This window comes from Cyprinodon tularosa, unplaced genomic scaffold, assembly GCF_016077235.1.
Source record: "Cyprinodon tularosa strain WSP-4 unplaced genomic scaffold, ASM1607723v1 ctg11, whole genome shotgun sequence".
In the NCBI taxonomy this organism is placed as follows: Eukaryota; Metazoa; Chordata; class Actinopteri; order Cyprinodontiformes; family Cyprinodontidae; genus Cyprinodon; species Cyprinodon tularosa.
In genome coordinates, this window is record NW_024037893.1 from 1,068,567 (window position 1) to 1,083,666 (window position 15,100).

The 15,100-nt window shown below is 37.7% G+C and overlaps 1 protein-coding gene and 1 pseudogene across 1 annotated transcript; both read right to left on the minus strand.

Moving 5' to 3' along the window:
• Window positions 1–532: 532 nt before the first annotated feature.
• Window positions 533–5,811, minus strand: LOC119790757 (annotated as a pseudogene).
• A 4,845-nt stretch (window positions 5,812–10,656) lies between these two features.
• Window positions 10,657–14,683, minus strand: LOC119789922 (opioid growth factor receptor-like). The gene is made up of 8 exons (XM_038295122.1): window positions 14,200–14,683; window positions 14,034–14,096; window positions 13,733–13,759; window positions 13,580–13,634; window positions 11,773–11,851; window positions 11,631–11,697; window positions 11,406–11,554; window positions 10,657–11,322 (listed from the first exon to the last, which is right to left on the minus strand). Exons 1-8 carry the CDS (start codon window positions 14,623–14,625, stop codon window positions 10,989–10,991), a joined length of 1,200 nt encoding a protein of 399 aa, XP_038151050.1. The 5' UTR covers window positions 14,626–14,683; the 3' UTR covers window positions 10,657–10,988.
• Window positions 14,684–15,100: the final 417 nt, after the last annotated feature.

Here is a 15,100-nt window from a genome sequence, read left to right on the forward strand (position 1 = left end):
AACCCACTACCTATTATAGCAGAGTATAGGTTAATGTTTCTGTTGGAGTTAATCTAATACAGCGAACAATTCCTCAACTCATGCTTATGGGATTTTTAGTGATTGAAAAACATGGAAGCTAAATATAAGGAAGAAAAATGATAGGAAAAAGTATGCGTGCTTTTATGTCAAACTCAATACTTGAAATTAAGTTGAATTTTGTCCTTAAAGGAATAGTACACCCAAAACATGATTAGCCTTCATTTTCTACTCACGAAGTCATTTAGTATGTTTTTAGAGCATAAACAGTAGTGTATAGGATTTCCTAAAAGCGCGTTCACGAGTCTACGGAAACCGCGGCAGACCAAACCAGACGAAAGTGCGCATTCAGCTCGGCAAAAAACTCATGCTCTTCCTCAACACTGAAGTCTTCAGACATTTTTCTTTCGTTGTTTCTTTCTTTGCACAGGTAAACAGCACATTTCTTCTACGCTTGCATTATCGGCAGAGCAGACGCTGAATGCGCACTTTCGTCTGGTTTGGTCTGCCGCGGTTTTATTTTAAGTAAAAGTAATCACAGGTTTATACTCACATTGTGTCTTCAGAGCTATGGTAAGACCACTCTGTCCAAACATCTACATTCAGTGCAAACAACAGGTCTAAGGGAACCTCTAAAAATCTGCAAATATTTACTATGGTTATGCCTCGAAAACAGCCTTTATTTTCTGTTCGGTGGACGCCTATAGACGTTAAACTCCATTATTCAATACTTTACATCCTTTTCAATTTTAAAATGCATTTCTTTAAAAGATATTACAAAATCCTTTCTTTGCTTTAAATCTTTTTTGAAATGTGGCACCAACTCTTCCATTTCTCATACAGTTCTGTTCCACCCGATGGCCTAACCAAACATTCTGGACTTTCTTTGGGCACCATACAAACTCTTCTTTGGGCTCATAGTGGTGAAAGGCAAACCTGAGAAGCTTCCTTCGTTCTTGCTTGCTTCGGACAGCGAACACAAAGTAGCTCAGGGCGCTGTCTTTGACATTGGGAAGTTCTCCTTTAACAAGGGTCTCCTCCAGGAAGAACCTAACCAGTGGATATTGGAACTTGGGGTATCCAAGGGTTCCCAGGCACTTTAGGATGCGGGTGATGCGCAAGTTGTTATGTTTGTGACTAAAAGAAAGTAGGGTCAAAAAAGGAGTCAGATTGTGGCAAAAAAAAATCTGAAATCCTTTTTTTGGTATTCAAATGGCTCACCAGTTGAGGTTCTGGAACCTTTCTCTCCAGTTGGATGCTCTCTGCACATCTCCTGTTTTCTCATCTTTTAACTCGATGCCATAAAAATCCAACATGAGCTTGTAGGACCTCAGAAGATTTTGTTTTGCTTCCTCGCTATCAAGAAACTCCTGAAGGAAAAGCAAACTCATTATTGAAAACCTATGTGAAATTTTGCTTTTTTTTTTTCAAATTGCTTATTTTAAGCATTACCTGAATTTCCTCCTTAGTTAGAGTTTTGGCTTGATAGTTCATTCCTGGTTCTTGCAGAGGAAACAACCTTTCAGATAAAGCTTTAATTACAACCGGGAACTAAAATATTTCCATAAAATCTTTGCATTGGATAGTACCTTACCACTGAATAAAGGTGTGCACACGCTCCAGTTTTTCATAGTTTCCATACCAGTACTGGTGGAATTAATTAATTCTGACACCTGATGAAAAAAGAATGAGGTGGCACACATACAGTTGTGTTCGAAATAATAGCAGTGCCTTTAGAAAAATGAGTAAATGTCAAAATTCTTCAAAGAAATTGTACTTTAATGAACACAGATACATTGGGGACACAGTACATTCTATTCCAAAGCAAAACAATTGCGCAAAGTCATCAAAACTTAAATAATAATAATATTTCAAATAAAGTAAGAAATGGCATGTTCAAAAGAATAGCAGTGATAAGTGAACCTAGCTGAGTATCCTAAACTAATATTTTGTTGCAAAACCACGGTTTCTGATGACTGCTTCACATCTGTGGTGCATGGAGTCAACCAACTTCTGGCATCGTTCCACAGGTATTGCAGCCCAGGATAATTGCACTGTATTCCACAATTCCTCAGCGTTTCTTGGTTTTGCCTCATGCACTGCACTTTTTATGTCAGCCCACAAGTTTTCAATGGGATTAAGGTCCGGGGATTGTGCTGGCCACTCCATCAGTTGAATCTTGTTCATCTGGAACCATGCGTTTGCTCGCTTGCTGGTGTGTTTGGGGTCATTATCCTGTTGAAAGGTCCACCTCAAAGGCATTTCCTCCTCAGCATATGGCAGCATGACCTCTTCCAGGATCCTGATGTACTGGAACTGATCCATGATCCCTTGTATGCGGTGAATCGGACCAACACCATAGTATGAAAAACATCCCCATATCATGATGCTTGCACCACCATGCTTAATGGTCTTCAGTGAGTACTGTGGCTTGAATTCTGTGTTTGCAGGGCATCTGACATACTGCCTGTGACCCTTAGACCCAAAAAGAACAATCTTGCTTTCATCTGTCCACAAGATATTATGCCATTTCTTTTAAGGCCAGTCAATGTGCTCTTTGGAAAATTGTAAACGCTTCTGCACATGTCTTTTTCTCAGCAGTGGGACTTTGCGGGGGCTTCTTGCTGGAAGGTTAACCTCAGTAAGACGTCTTCTGATTGTCACAGTACTCACTGTCAACTGAAGGTCTTGCTTGATCCTCTTGGATCCCACCATTGGCTGAGTCTTCGCCAGTTTGGCTATTCTTCTGTCCATTCGAGGGGTTGTCTTTCTTTTTCTTCCTCGTTTTTCAGTTTTTTGCTCCCATTTCAGGGCATTTGAGATCATTTTAGCTGAACAGCCAATGATTTTCTGCACCTCTTTGTATGTTTTCCCTTCTTTAATCAATTTTTTTATTAGGAAACGCTCATCTTCAGAACAGTGTCTTGAACGACCCATTTTCCTTGTTTTTTCAGGACAAATGCACAGCCAGCATGCCAGTTGTCTTGATCCTTAAATACGGATCACCTGTTAACACCCTTTTTTCCCAGAATACCCTCCCTAATTGATGCCCTCTCTAATTGAACTCACCACTGCTATTTTTTTGAACACACCCTTTTCAGTTAATCATTCAATTTCACAGAATCCACAGTATGCATGGCTGTCCTGTTGGGTTTGTTGGTTTTCTATACCTTTATTTTACCCCCCAGAAACTTATCTGGGGTATAGAGTTTGAAATGTTAATAAAACAAGTGATTTTCTTGCTGCTGTTGAGGCACTGCTATTATTTCGAACACAACTGTACATTAGACTTAGATTATAATATCAGTTTGTGAGTTTTCTGCAGCAGTATCAAGAAACTGCGTCCAGTAATACTTTGTTTTATTAAACCCCATTCTAAATAAAAATGTATTTTATCAGCAAAGTGGAAATTACAATCCCTATTTTTGACAAAAGTATCTTTTTACAGATTATAAAGATAGACAGATCGCTACTCAGACCCTATGGATCCACAGTATAGCACAGTGCTACGGAGTATCCAAAAGTATTTATCCCCCAAAATATGAAAAGGGTTAATTATTATTATTAGTTACATATTTAAAAATAAAAATGCAAAAACGAAATCCAAACCGATGTGAAAAGTAATTTCTTGGTCAATTACGAACGATCGTTGGTGAACCACATTTTTGGTTCAATGTCATTACTCATCCCTGAGTAATCCCTGAACATAGCCGTAGGAGGAAAATTGATAAGAATTCAAGAGACAGACAATATGAATGGAAACAAAAGAGCCCAGAAAAACTTCTTCAGATAATAAAGGGGAACTTCAGTGTCAGATCGCACCAACCATCATAGTCTGAGCCAAAGTAGACTTAATGGGAGACCACCAAGGAGGACACCATTATTGAAAACAAATGATAAAAAAAAGCCAGGGTGGAATTTTCCAAACTACATTGTGACAAGCCACAAAGGGTCATATTGAGAGATGAGACAAAAATTTAGTTTTTTCCCTACAGAGGGACAAATAAAGCAAATCCAGAAAACAACACTGTCCCTACAGTGAAACATGGAGGAAGCTGTGTTATGTCCTGCAGTTGTGTGCTTCATCTGGCACAGGGCGTCAGGCAGGGCATAATGAATCCTCAAAACTATCTATTGAGAAATATGATGTCCACTGGTGAATGTGGCGTCGGATGTGGAAGTTTACCTCAAGGTTGTTGGTTCAAACCTCTGGTGTTGTCCTTGGATAAGCAATTTGATCCACATTGCCTACTAATAGTGGTCAGAGTGCCCAGGGGGCTGGTGTATGGCAACCTCCTTTGTCTCAATGAGCTTCAGGCTTCATTTTGGCTTTTATTAATTCTAGTCATTCACCCATTCAATGTGTGAATGTAATGCAAAGCATTTTGGAGTTCAATGACTTGAAAAGGTGCTATATTAGAATAAGCTTGGTCTCAGTTCCAGGTCATGGATGCAACAGGATAATGATCCAAAACAAACAGTTAACACAGATGAATGGAAAAGAGGAAAACATTGAACTACTCAGAACCCTGACCTAAATCGTGTTTCAGCAGAAACATGCTTACTGGAAAAGGCACCCTTCAAACCTGTGCAAACTTGAGCAGTTAGCTTATGAGAACTGGGGAAAAACACCATCTGATTGGTGCAGCAGTCTCATTGAAAGTTACATTAATCATGCGATTGTCTCAAAATAGTTTCCCCTTCAAAATATTAAGTTAAATGTAGCACAATGTTTGTCCAGACATTTTTCATGAGTTCATTTCTTAAAATCATTTCACTGAATAATGGTTGAAAAGTAATTTCTGACTTTCATTTATTCATTTTCATGAAATGTAAATTTATTACAAATTTTATTATTTATAACTATTACTGTGACAACTGGGTTTTTCCTTTCAGTGAACGAGGGGTACCAACAAATATGTTTGTGTGTGCTAAAAATAAATCCTTTACAGTCCAGGCATCCACTGTAACTTTGTGCAAGGCTACAATTCAAAGGAAAAATGGTTGAATGCTGCTTCTGCTTTAATATGAAACTGTCATTCAGTCTTGTATTTTCTCATTATTCAGTTTTTTTTTATGTCATCCTAACTGTTGTCACATAGATGATAGTGTTAGTGGGAGACCTACCGTCTGGTAAAGAAGGTGTGTTCCCGAGGTAAAAGTTCAGATTGGGCTTTCCATCCTATTCATGAAAGAAGGATTTTATTATAACATGTTTTTTTTTGTTTGTTTTTTCTCACTACACTAAAACAAAATTCACTTTAAAAATGGAAATCTGCACGTACATGTTTCAGCTGTCTAAAGTTCTGTGTCTTTGGTGGGTTCTGTGTGAAAAAAAGTTGCATAGTAATAGTGCAGTAACAGCAACGTGGTGTGTGAATGACTTCATATGTCAAACCTACTGGATAGTCATGTCTGTAGTTCCACATGTCTCTGGCAGCATAACACATAATTATACCAATATTTGGTTCAGTTCTCCAGAAATACACAAAAAACAAAAAAAAAAACATACAAGCAGGAAGAAAGTCAAAATTTGATTTATTGCTGCAGAAAATGAATCAATGTAGAGCAGCAACCCGAAGCTGTACACCAACTTACATTTCTGTACCCTCTAGAATGGGTGGTCTTCCTCATTGAGGTGCTCTCCCTCTCTTTGGTCTCCCAGGTTGAATCGTAACCACAGTAGAACTCATCTGCTCTGTCAACTCTGTATTCATCTCCAGCAAAATCATCCTCTTCTTTAATCTCAGGCTGCAAGTTAAGGAGATTGCTGCTTTCTATGTTCCAGCTCATTTCTGCTCTCCACTCACCAAGGCGGCAGTGACAAAATAGGGACTAAAGACCTGGAGTTGATTATATCAAGATAACCAACAATTGGCTCAGGTATTAACAGGATATATATACAAGCAGGAAAGTAATCAACCGTGTTTTTATCTGTGCAGTAAAGTGAAACTATTCCTGACAGGAAGTACATGGATAGTAGCGCTCTAGGTCAGCCCACGTTTCTGTTCTCTCTAAAAAGTTTTTCTTAGTTTGTCAAAATTGTTTATTCATTTGTGTATAGAAAACAGTTGCGCAGTTTATTTCACCTCACCCATATAATCTGTCTTCTAAAGTTTGAAGGTTATTGTTTTATATTTTCCTTTTTAGTTAGTGGCCAAATAGTGAAATGGCTGTAAAGTGCAGAGGCTAAGGTTTTACTGCTCTGCATGTATAATATTTAACAGCTTTAGGGATGATAGTTTACGCTAAAGGTATCCACAGCTGCAATAAACTTACTCAGGAAGTAAACGTCTTCCATACAACCAAAATTATGAATGAAGTGACTTTGAGTATGTCTGAACTTCTGGGTGCTGAAAGAGTTTGTTAAAATATCAATTTTACCAGAGAAAAATATAGGTTGCAAATGATAACCTCTACATCAGTAGTTCTCAAACCTTCTCAAGTTCTACTACCCTGCATGTGTTAGATGTCTCTCTATTGCAGCATAACTAATTAAAATGATTGCATGACATCCCCAGCAGCCTTCAGGTGCTTCAAAAGGCTGTCAACCTTTCTTTTATATAGGACGTGTGTGTGGCAGTCTGGAGAAATCTAAAACATGGAGGGCAGTGGTACTTGAGAACTGGGGTTGAGAACCACTGCTCTAGAGCCAGAGGAGACCCATGCCTCACCTGTTGCACACCTGTTTTTTCCCCCTGGTGCTAGGAAACTGGTGAGAAAATTGTGCTTTACATGCCTCCATCCTGTCTGGAACCCTGTCCAGAAAAAACTGTTTATAGCTATATAGGATGACCCTTCGTAAAGCAAGAGAAGCATATTTCTCCTCATTAATAGAGTAGAATAAGAATAATCCTATGTTGTTGTTTTTTTTAACACAGTTGACAAACTTACCCAGAGCCATAGCTCTGTTGAATCATCCATCCGCCTGCTCTTAGCAGTAATGATTTTGTGGGATTCTTTATTAATAAGATTGATTTTATTAAAAATAACAAAACTGGGATCCCTCGAAATATGAATGGTTTATATATTGGTTAATATTTTGGGGAGTGGCGGCCTAGTGGTAAGGGAATAGAGCTTGGAATCCTGAGGTACTCACTTTGAGCCCCACTCCCACAGACTGCCACTCTGGGTCTCTGAGCAAGACCCTTAACCCCACACTGCTCCCCAGGCGTCCCACCATGACAGCCCACTGCATCCCAAGGGGGTGGGTTAAATGCAGAAGGTAAATATAGAATCTGAACTGGGTTTCGTTGAAGGTCCAGTTGAACTTTAAGAGTTAGCGCAATTATTATCTTCATCTAAGCCTTCAACTTGTATTTGAGATCTTGTTCCAACCAAGTTATTTGAAGAGATATTCCCTCTGATTTTAGATATGATTAATCCGCCCTTATTACAGGGATAGGCACATCAGTTCTTGCAGTAGCTCTAATTAGACCTTTACTTAAGAAACCGTCTCTTGACCCAGGTGATTTGGTCAATTATAGACCTATATCCAATCTTCCTTTCTTATCTAAAATTCTTGAGAAAGTAGCTGCCAAACAAGTGTGCGATCACTAACACCATAATGAACTTTTTGAAGAGTTTCAGTCTGACTTTAGAGCTCATTATAGTACTGAAACAGCTCTTTTGAAAGTCACTAATTATATTCTCATGGCCTCAGATAATGTACTCGTATCTGTACTTGTCCTCTTAGATCTCTGATACGGTCGATTATAATATTTTTGAAAAAGTTGAACGTTCTGTAGGAATAAAGGGAACAGCACTAGGCTGTTTAAATATTATCTGAAAGATTTCAGTTTGATTATCTTAAGGACAAATCTTCCTCATGCTCCAGGGGTATCTATGGAGTACCACAGAGATCAATGCTAGACTTGGACTTGGCCATTCTAACACCTGGATATGTTTATTTATGAACCATTCCATTGTAGATGTTGCTTAAATGTTTTGGGTCATTGTCTTTTTGGAAGATAAATCTCTGTCCCAGTGTCAGGGTCCTTTGCAGACCCCATTTTAACTCCATCCATCTTTCCATCAATATTTCACCATCTTCCTTGTCACTGCTGAAGAAAAGCAGTCCTAAACTACGATGCTGCAACCTCCAATTTTGACAGTGGGGATGGTGTGTTCAGGGGGATGAGCTGTATTGCTTTTATGCCAAACATAACTTTTTGCATTGTTGCCAAAAAGTCAAATTTTAGCTTCATCTGACCAAAGAACCTTCTTCCACATGTTTGCTATGTCTCCCTGATGGCATGTTACAAACTTTACACAACACTTTTTTCATTTTGTATACAGTGTAAACGAAACAAAATTTCGTTTTGTACAGCTTTCAGACAGTAGATGAGCAGCAGCTTAGCAGCAAAATGAACACTTTTATTTCATTAAGTGCAGCAGTGATCAAAAAACGTGGCGCAAAAACGCACTGCAGTGCAGTGGAAGTTCAGAGCATTTCAAGGCAAATATATATGGTGCAAATATGTATGGTGTATCTTTCTTCTCCTACTTTGAGTTGAGAATTTGGTGCTCCTTGGGATGTTTAAATCTTATAAATCTTTTTGTATCCAAATCTGTCTTTATACTTCTCCACAACAGCATCTCGAACCAGCCTGGTGTGTCCCTTTTTCTTGATGGTGCTGTCTGCGTTTTAATCAGACCTTCTTCTTCTTCTTCTGTTGTTTTTTTAATCAGACCTCTGAGACGATCACAGGGCAGGTGCATTTACACAGAGACTTGATTACACACAGGTGTATTCTATTTATTATCATAATCAGTCATTTAGGCCAACATTGGATCATTCAGAGATCCTCACAGAACTCCTGAAGAGCGTTTTCTGCACTGAAAGTAAAGGGCCAGATTAGTTTTTTATTTGTTGAAAAAGTTTCAAATATCCAATAAGTAGGGCTGCACGGTGGAGCAATGGGTAGTGCTGTTGCCTTGCAGCAAGAAGGTTCTGGGTTTGATTCCTGGGTTCTCTTAGGGGACTCTGGCTTCCTCCCATAGTTCAAAAACATAACTGTTAGGTGAATTAGCCTCTCTAAATTGTCCTTAGGTGTGAGTATATCCATGGTTATGTGAGCATGGTTATGTGTCTTTGTGTGTCTCTGTGTTGCCCTGCAGCAGATTGGCGACCTGTTCACGTTGTACCCTGGCTTTATTGGCTAGGCTGCAGGAGATAGGCGCCGGCCCGACCCCGACCCTGACAAGGAATAAGCAGGAGAAGAGGGATGGATGGATGGATGGATACCCAATAAATTTCATTGCACTTCATCATGGTGTCCCACTTGTTTTTGGTTCTTCACAAAAAATAAAATTTTAAATCTTTGTTTGAAGCCTGAAATGTGGCAAAAGACGAGAAGTTCAAATGGGGAAATACTTTCGCAAGGCAATGTATGTTTGTTCAAAAATTCAGATGAAACTAACCCATTACATAGACTACAGGCATACTCGTAATTTTATGCTTCTGAATGCAGACAAAACAGAAATGATTGTGTCTGGACCTGAGTCTCTGAAGAAGTTCTTCACTTCTTATGGATGGGATTAAAGTCACCTAAGATAATAAAGTAAAAAATCTTAATGTTATTTTTATCAGGACCTGTAAGTTAAATTACACATCAGAGAGGTTTAAAAAATCCCCTTCTTTCATCTCCACAGTACTGCAAATATCTTATCTAGGGGTGATGCTGAGAAATTAGTCCATGCATTTATTTCTTCCTGGCAGGAATATTGTAATTCTTTACTATCAGAAAGTCCACAAACTGTAGTTAAAAGCCTTCAGCTGATCCAAAATGCTGCAGCCAGAGTTCTGATGACAATTAAAAAGAGATCATATCTTTCCTATCCTGGCTTCTCTTCATTGACTTCCTGTTAAATCCAGAATAGAAAATAATTAAAATCCTGCTTCTCACATTCAAAGCCCAAGGCAGATCTTTTAGTTATCAGGCTCCTCCTGTGGAACTACCTACCAGTTTTAGTCCGTGATGCAGACACCCTGTCTACTTTTAAGGGTAGGCTTAATAATAAAGCTTAGGCTTAAAGTGGTTCTGATTATCCTCAGCTAATCTCTAGAGTTCTGCTGCTATAGGCTTAGAATGCTGGAGTTACACTTTTGATCATTCTACTTCATTCTAGCTTTATTTTACGATTCTGAAGTATTTGCTCGTTCAAGCTCTAACTTTACGCTCCTTCTGCTTTTTCTCATCGTACTGGCTTAATCTGGTCTGTTCCCATGTGGCTGGGACTCCATCCTGGAGAGAAATATCAGCTGTGCTGCACCTAAAACACCTTTATTTATAAATGTTACAGCTTGGCCTGTTTGTCAATGTAGTCCTGTTACTCTTACTGTGACTAACTGCATGCTCTCTCTTTCATCCTCTGACATGGGAGCTGGCTTGGAGCTCGCCTGCCTGGGGGCTCAGTTTTTCAGTTAGTTCACTTCCTCAGACAGTTGGGATTAAAGGCGAATCGATATCATTACAGGGCACACTTTTAAGGATTTATTTTGATAAAAATTATTTAAACAGCAAACATTGTGTGTAGTGTGCTATTTCATTAATGTATGATGTAAAACATGCAGAAACAACCAATTGTGTTTTTACTAAATTCTTTCTTTTTAATTAGCAGGAGACGGTTTTAAGGTTGTGATTCATTTCCTTTAATGAGAAAAAAAATCATGATTAAAGAACAAAAAACAATTCAAAAAGTAGAGCATGAACATTCTGATTATTACAGTCAAGCAAAGAGTTTGAGTAAAAGTAATCAAAAGTGTATATCCATCGTGTTTTTAGAGCTATGATAAGGTACTTCATTCTTCCCAGTTATTAGGACCATTCTGTCCAAAGATTTACATTCAGTAGAAAACATTAGACTAAGAAAAGAAAAAAAAAGAGAAAAACTGCAAATATGGACTGCATTTGTTTTCTGGCTGTTCAGTAGAGAACAATAGACTCTGAACTCCTTCAATATAGGCTTTAATGATCTGAACTGTTTTTAAAACTCTGTCCTTCATCTCTCATATAGTTCTGTTGGCCTAACCAAACCTTCTGGACTTTCTTTGGGCACCATACAAACTCTTCTTTGGGCTCATAGTGCTGAAAGGCAAACCTGAGAAGCCTCCTTCGTTCTTGCTTGCTAAGGACAGCGAACACAAAGTAGCTCAGGGCGCTGTCTTTGACATTGGGAAGTTCTCCTTTAACAAGGGTCTCCTCCAGGAAGAACCTAACCAGTGGATATTGGAACTTGGGGTATCCAAGGGTTCCCAGGCACTTCAGGATGCGGGTGATGCGCAAGTTGTTATGTGTGTGACTAAAAGAAAGTAGGGTCAAAAAAGGAGTCAGATTGTGGCTAAAAAACGCTGAAACCCTTTTTTTGGTATTCAAATGACTCACCTGTTGAGGTTCTGGAACCTTTCTCTCCAGTTGGATGCTCTTTGCACATCTCCTGTTTCCTCATCTTTTAACTCGATGCCATAAAAATCCAACATGAGCTTGTAGGACCTCAGAAGATTTTGTTTTGCTTTCTTGCTATCAAGAAACTCCTGAAAGAAGAGCAAACTCATTATTGAAAACTTGTGTAAAATTTAGGTTTAATCAAATTGCTTTTTTAAACATTACCTGAATTTCCTTCTTAGTTAGAGTTTTGGCTTGATAGTTCATCCCTGGTTCTTGCAGAGGAAACAACCTTTCAGATAAAGCTTTAATTACAACCGGGAACTAAAATATTTCCGTAAAATATTTGCATTGGATTGTACCTTACCACTGAATAAAGGTGTGCACACGCTCCAGTTTTTCATAGTTTCCATACCAGCGCTCGTGGAATCCATTAATTGTGAAACCTGATGAAAAAAGAATGATGTTAGCACACATACATTTGTCTTAAATAGATTAAAATATCAGTTTGTTTGTTTTATGCAGTAGAATCAAGAAACTTGCTCCAGTAATACTTTGTTTTATTAAACCCCAATTTTTTTGACAAAAGTATCTTTTTACAGATTATAAAGGTTGACAGATCGCTGCTTAGACCCTATGGATCCACAATATAGCACAGTGCTACGGAGTATCCAAAAGTATTCGTCCCCCAAATATATGAAAAGGTTAATTATTATTATTTGTTACATATTTAAAAATAAAAATGCAAAAAAGAAAATCCAAACCAATGTGAAAAGCAATTTCTTGGTCAATTATGAACAATTGTTAGTGAACCACAGTTTTGGTTTAATTTCATTACTCATATCTAATTGTTGCCTCACTTTATCCATCAAGACATCATTTAAATAGAACATTTCTGACAACATGAAGTAGTTTAAAAAAAGAAATACTGTATTCCCTATTTTTGAAGTGTCAGAACTGTATATTTTAATTGCAAAATTAGATCTATATATTAGATATTCACATGTTCCACAGATGGTTGTAACTACGGTGTTAAAGAAGCTAAAAAATCCTGAGAATGCAGAATACTGATGGATATAAGATGAGAAGGCAAGAAAATTTGAGTTTATTGTAAAATCAATGTATGAAATCAATGCCCCACAGTTGGCACAGATACAGCGCAGCATACCTTCAAGTTGAATTGACAACATGAATACAGAATATTTTAAGGTTTGTCAGTTTAATTTGGTTCAATAATATCTGTCAATTTCTGCATTTTAGACAGTAAACCCACAATCAACTGTTTAAAACCTCCCTTTCCAAATTTTATAAAGCTATAGCAGCAGAAGAGGGTATGGGTATCAGCCTGGCCTGACTAAAATATCCTATAGGACAAAATAAATCTTGAACTTCAAAAGTTAAAAAGCCAGAACCTCTAAACCTGTCTCAGAAGGTGCCACTAGGGTTATAAAAAAGAAATGTATGCAGCTGTGCGTGCTCTTTCATCCTCTGACATGGGAGCTGGCTTGGAGCTCGTCTGCCAGGCTGTGTCCTTCCTGTTAAAAGGGAGTTTTTCCTCTCCACTGTGGCTACATGCCTACTTGGTGTGAGGGATTGCTGAAGAGTCAATGAGTCGATGCAATCAACTACCGTAGTTTTCTTTAGATAGAAAACTTTGAACCAATCTGACCGTATGATCTGGTTGAACTGTCTCTTTAAAATGCCTTAAGATAGCATGTGTTGTGAATTGGCACTATAAAAACAAACTAAATTAAATGATTTACAATTCAAATATTAATACATTTTTAAGTTAAGTTTTGTGCAGGGCTAAGAAGCATCTTATCCAACAATGAATCTCTCATTCTGTCTCAGTTTTTTTTTCTTCCATAATTTTTAATGTCATCCTAAGTGTTGTCACACTCATTAAAATACAAATCTAAATAAGTCCTTTTCTTATAATAAGTGCATTTGTTCTTGAATTGAGGAGGTAAGTGAGACAATCTGCAAATGGAACAAGATAATTTACATTTAGAATAAGAAGAAAAAAGATTGCATTGTCTGTTTTTTTAAGTGCATATTATCTAATAATCTTATTTTAAGAGTAAAAATCCTCTCATTTATAAAAAATAAATCAATTATACATTTTTACTTTCTTTTGATCGTTTTTGCAGTGATATTGTTAGTAGCAGACCTACCATCAGGTAAAGAACGAGTCTCCCCACGGTAAAAGCTCAAATTGGGATTTTCATCCTATTCATTAAAGAAGGATTTCATTTTAACATCTTTTTCTCACATATATTTAACAAAAAAAACAACCTCCTTTTAAAAACAGGTGGATTTGTACATACGTGTTCTTGCTCTCTGGAGTTCTGGCCCTGTGGGGAAAAATAAGATATTAACTAATGACATAAGTGAAGTATGGAAGAGGATCAGGGTCACTGAAAAAATAAAAAAGTTAACTGATTTTATTTCAGTTTACTATGGGAAAAAAGTCAGAATTCTGAGATTAAAGTCAGAATTCTGAAAAAAATTCCCCCATATTAAGCTGAAATAACATCTAAAACTCCGTTAAATTTAAGTTTTTCAGTGGCCCTAGTCATCGGTAGTAAAGTGACCCTGTGTGTAAAGCTTTATTTGTGTCACACTTACTGGATAGTTACGTCTGTATTTCTGCATGTCTCTGGCAGCATTTTCAAACCTGCTGAACTTGTACTGGAGAGGGACAAAATTAGTCACATCATTATACCAACACTAAGCAGCATCCTAAAGTGAAACTATAAAAACAGTTAAATAACAAAGCTTTAGACCAACTGACACTTCTGTAGCCTCCAGCAGGGCTGGTGGTCTTCTGTGTTTTGTTGCTCTCACTGTCTTCAGCCTCCCAGGTTGAATCATATTGACAGTAGAAGTCATCCTCTCTGTCTACTTTATATTCAGCTCCACTGAACTCATCTTCTGCTTTAATCTTAGTATTGTTCTCTCTGTGAGAGTCATTCACGGTCTGAAACTCCCCGCTCTCTGGATCTGAAGAATATCTCCTTTCCTGCTGTCTTTCCGCTTCTTTTAGGCTCCTCGGTCGAAAAATCAGGTCTCCAATTGGGCGAAGAAAATTTGGGATCCAGCGAAAACATTTATATATACATAGACGAGTCCATCCCCACCAGGTCTTAAATGGTTCTGGTAGGTCGGATATTCCGCGGCTGATAACATTAAAAATGTTCAGAATCAGTCCCACCGCCATGACTCCAGTTTCACTTCGTCTGAACGCTCACTTCGTCGAAATCGAAAGTTCAAGTAAAAAACTCCCATAAATATTTTAGTCCTCACTGAGCGTCACTGTATTTATTTAAAGGCATAGGCTCCCTTTGCAATTTTAATGTCGGATTTTTATGGAACGATGGAAGAATTATTCAAATAATTTACTAGAACATATTGACAGATTTCAGGAGTGATTTGCCCCCAATGAACAGCATACGGCACTGCAAAAATAAACAAATAAATAAGCCAACATTTCTTAAATTAAGTGTATTTACCTTTAATTAGAGCAGGTAAACAAAAATGATTTTCCAATGGAATGAGTTTTTTTACTCTTAAATTAAAATAACTAGATAATATGCCCTCGGAATAAGACAATGCAATAGTATTTTCTCATTTTAAATGTAGATTGTTTTGTTCCATCTGCAAAGTTTCTCACTTACCTCCTTAATTAAAGAACA

Bases quoted from the DNA above. Each gene is read 5' to 3' on its own strand.
- LOC119789922 (XM_038295122.1), bottom strand. From the start codon at position 14,625: ATGGCGGTGGGACTGATTCTGAACATTTTTAATGTTATCAGCCGCGGA. The intron at 13,635-13,732 runs GTATGTACAAAT...TTTAATGAATAG, and splicing joins ACTCCAGAGAGCAAGAACAC to GATGAAAATCCCAATTTGAG. The intron at 11,323-11,405 runs GTGAGTCATTTG...ACTTTCTTTTAG, and splicing joins AGGTTCCAGAACCTCAACAG to TCACACACATAACAACTTGC.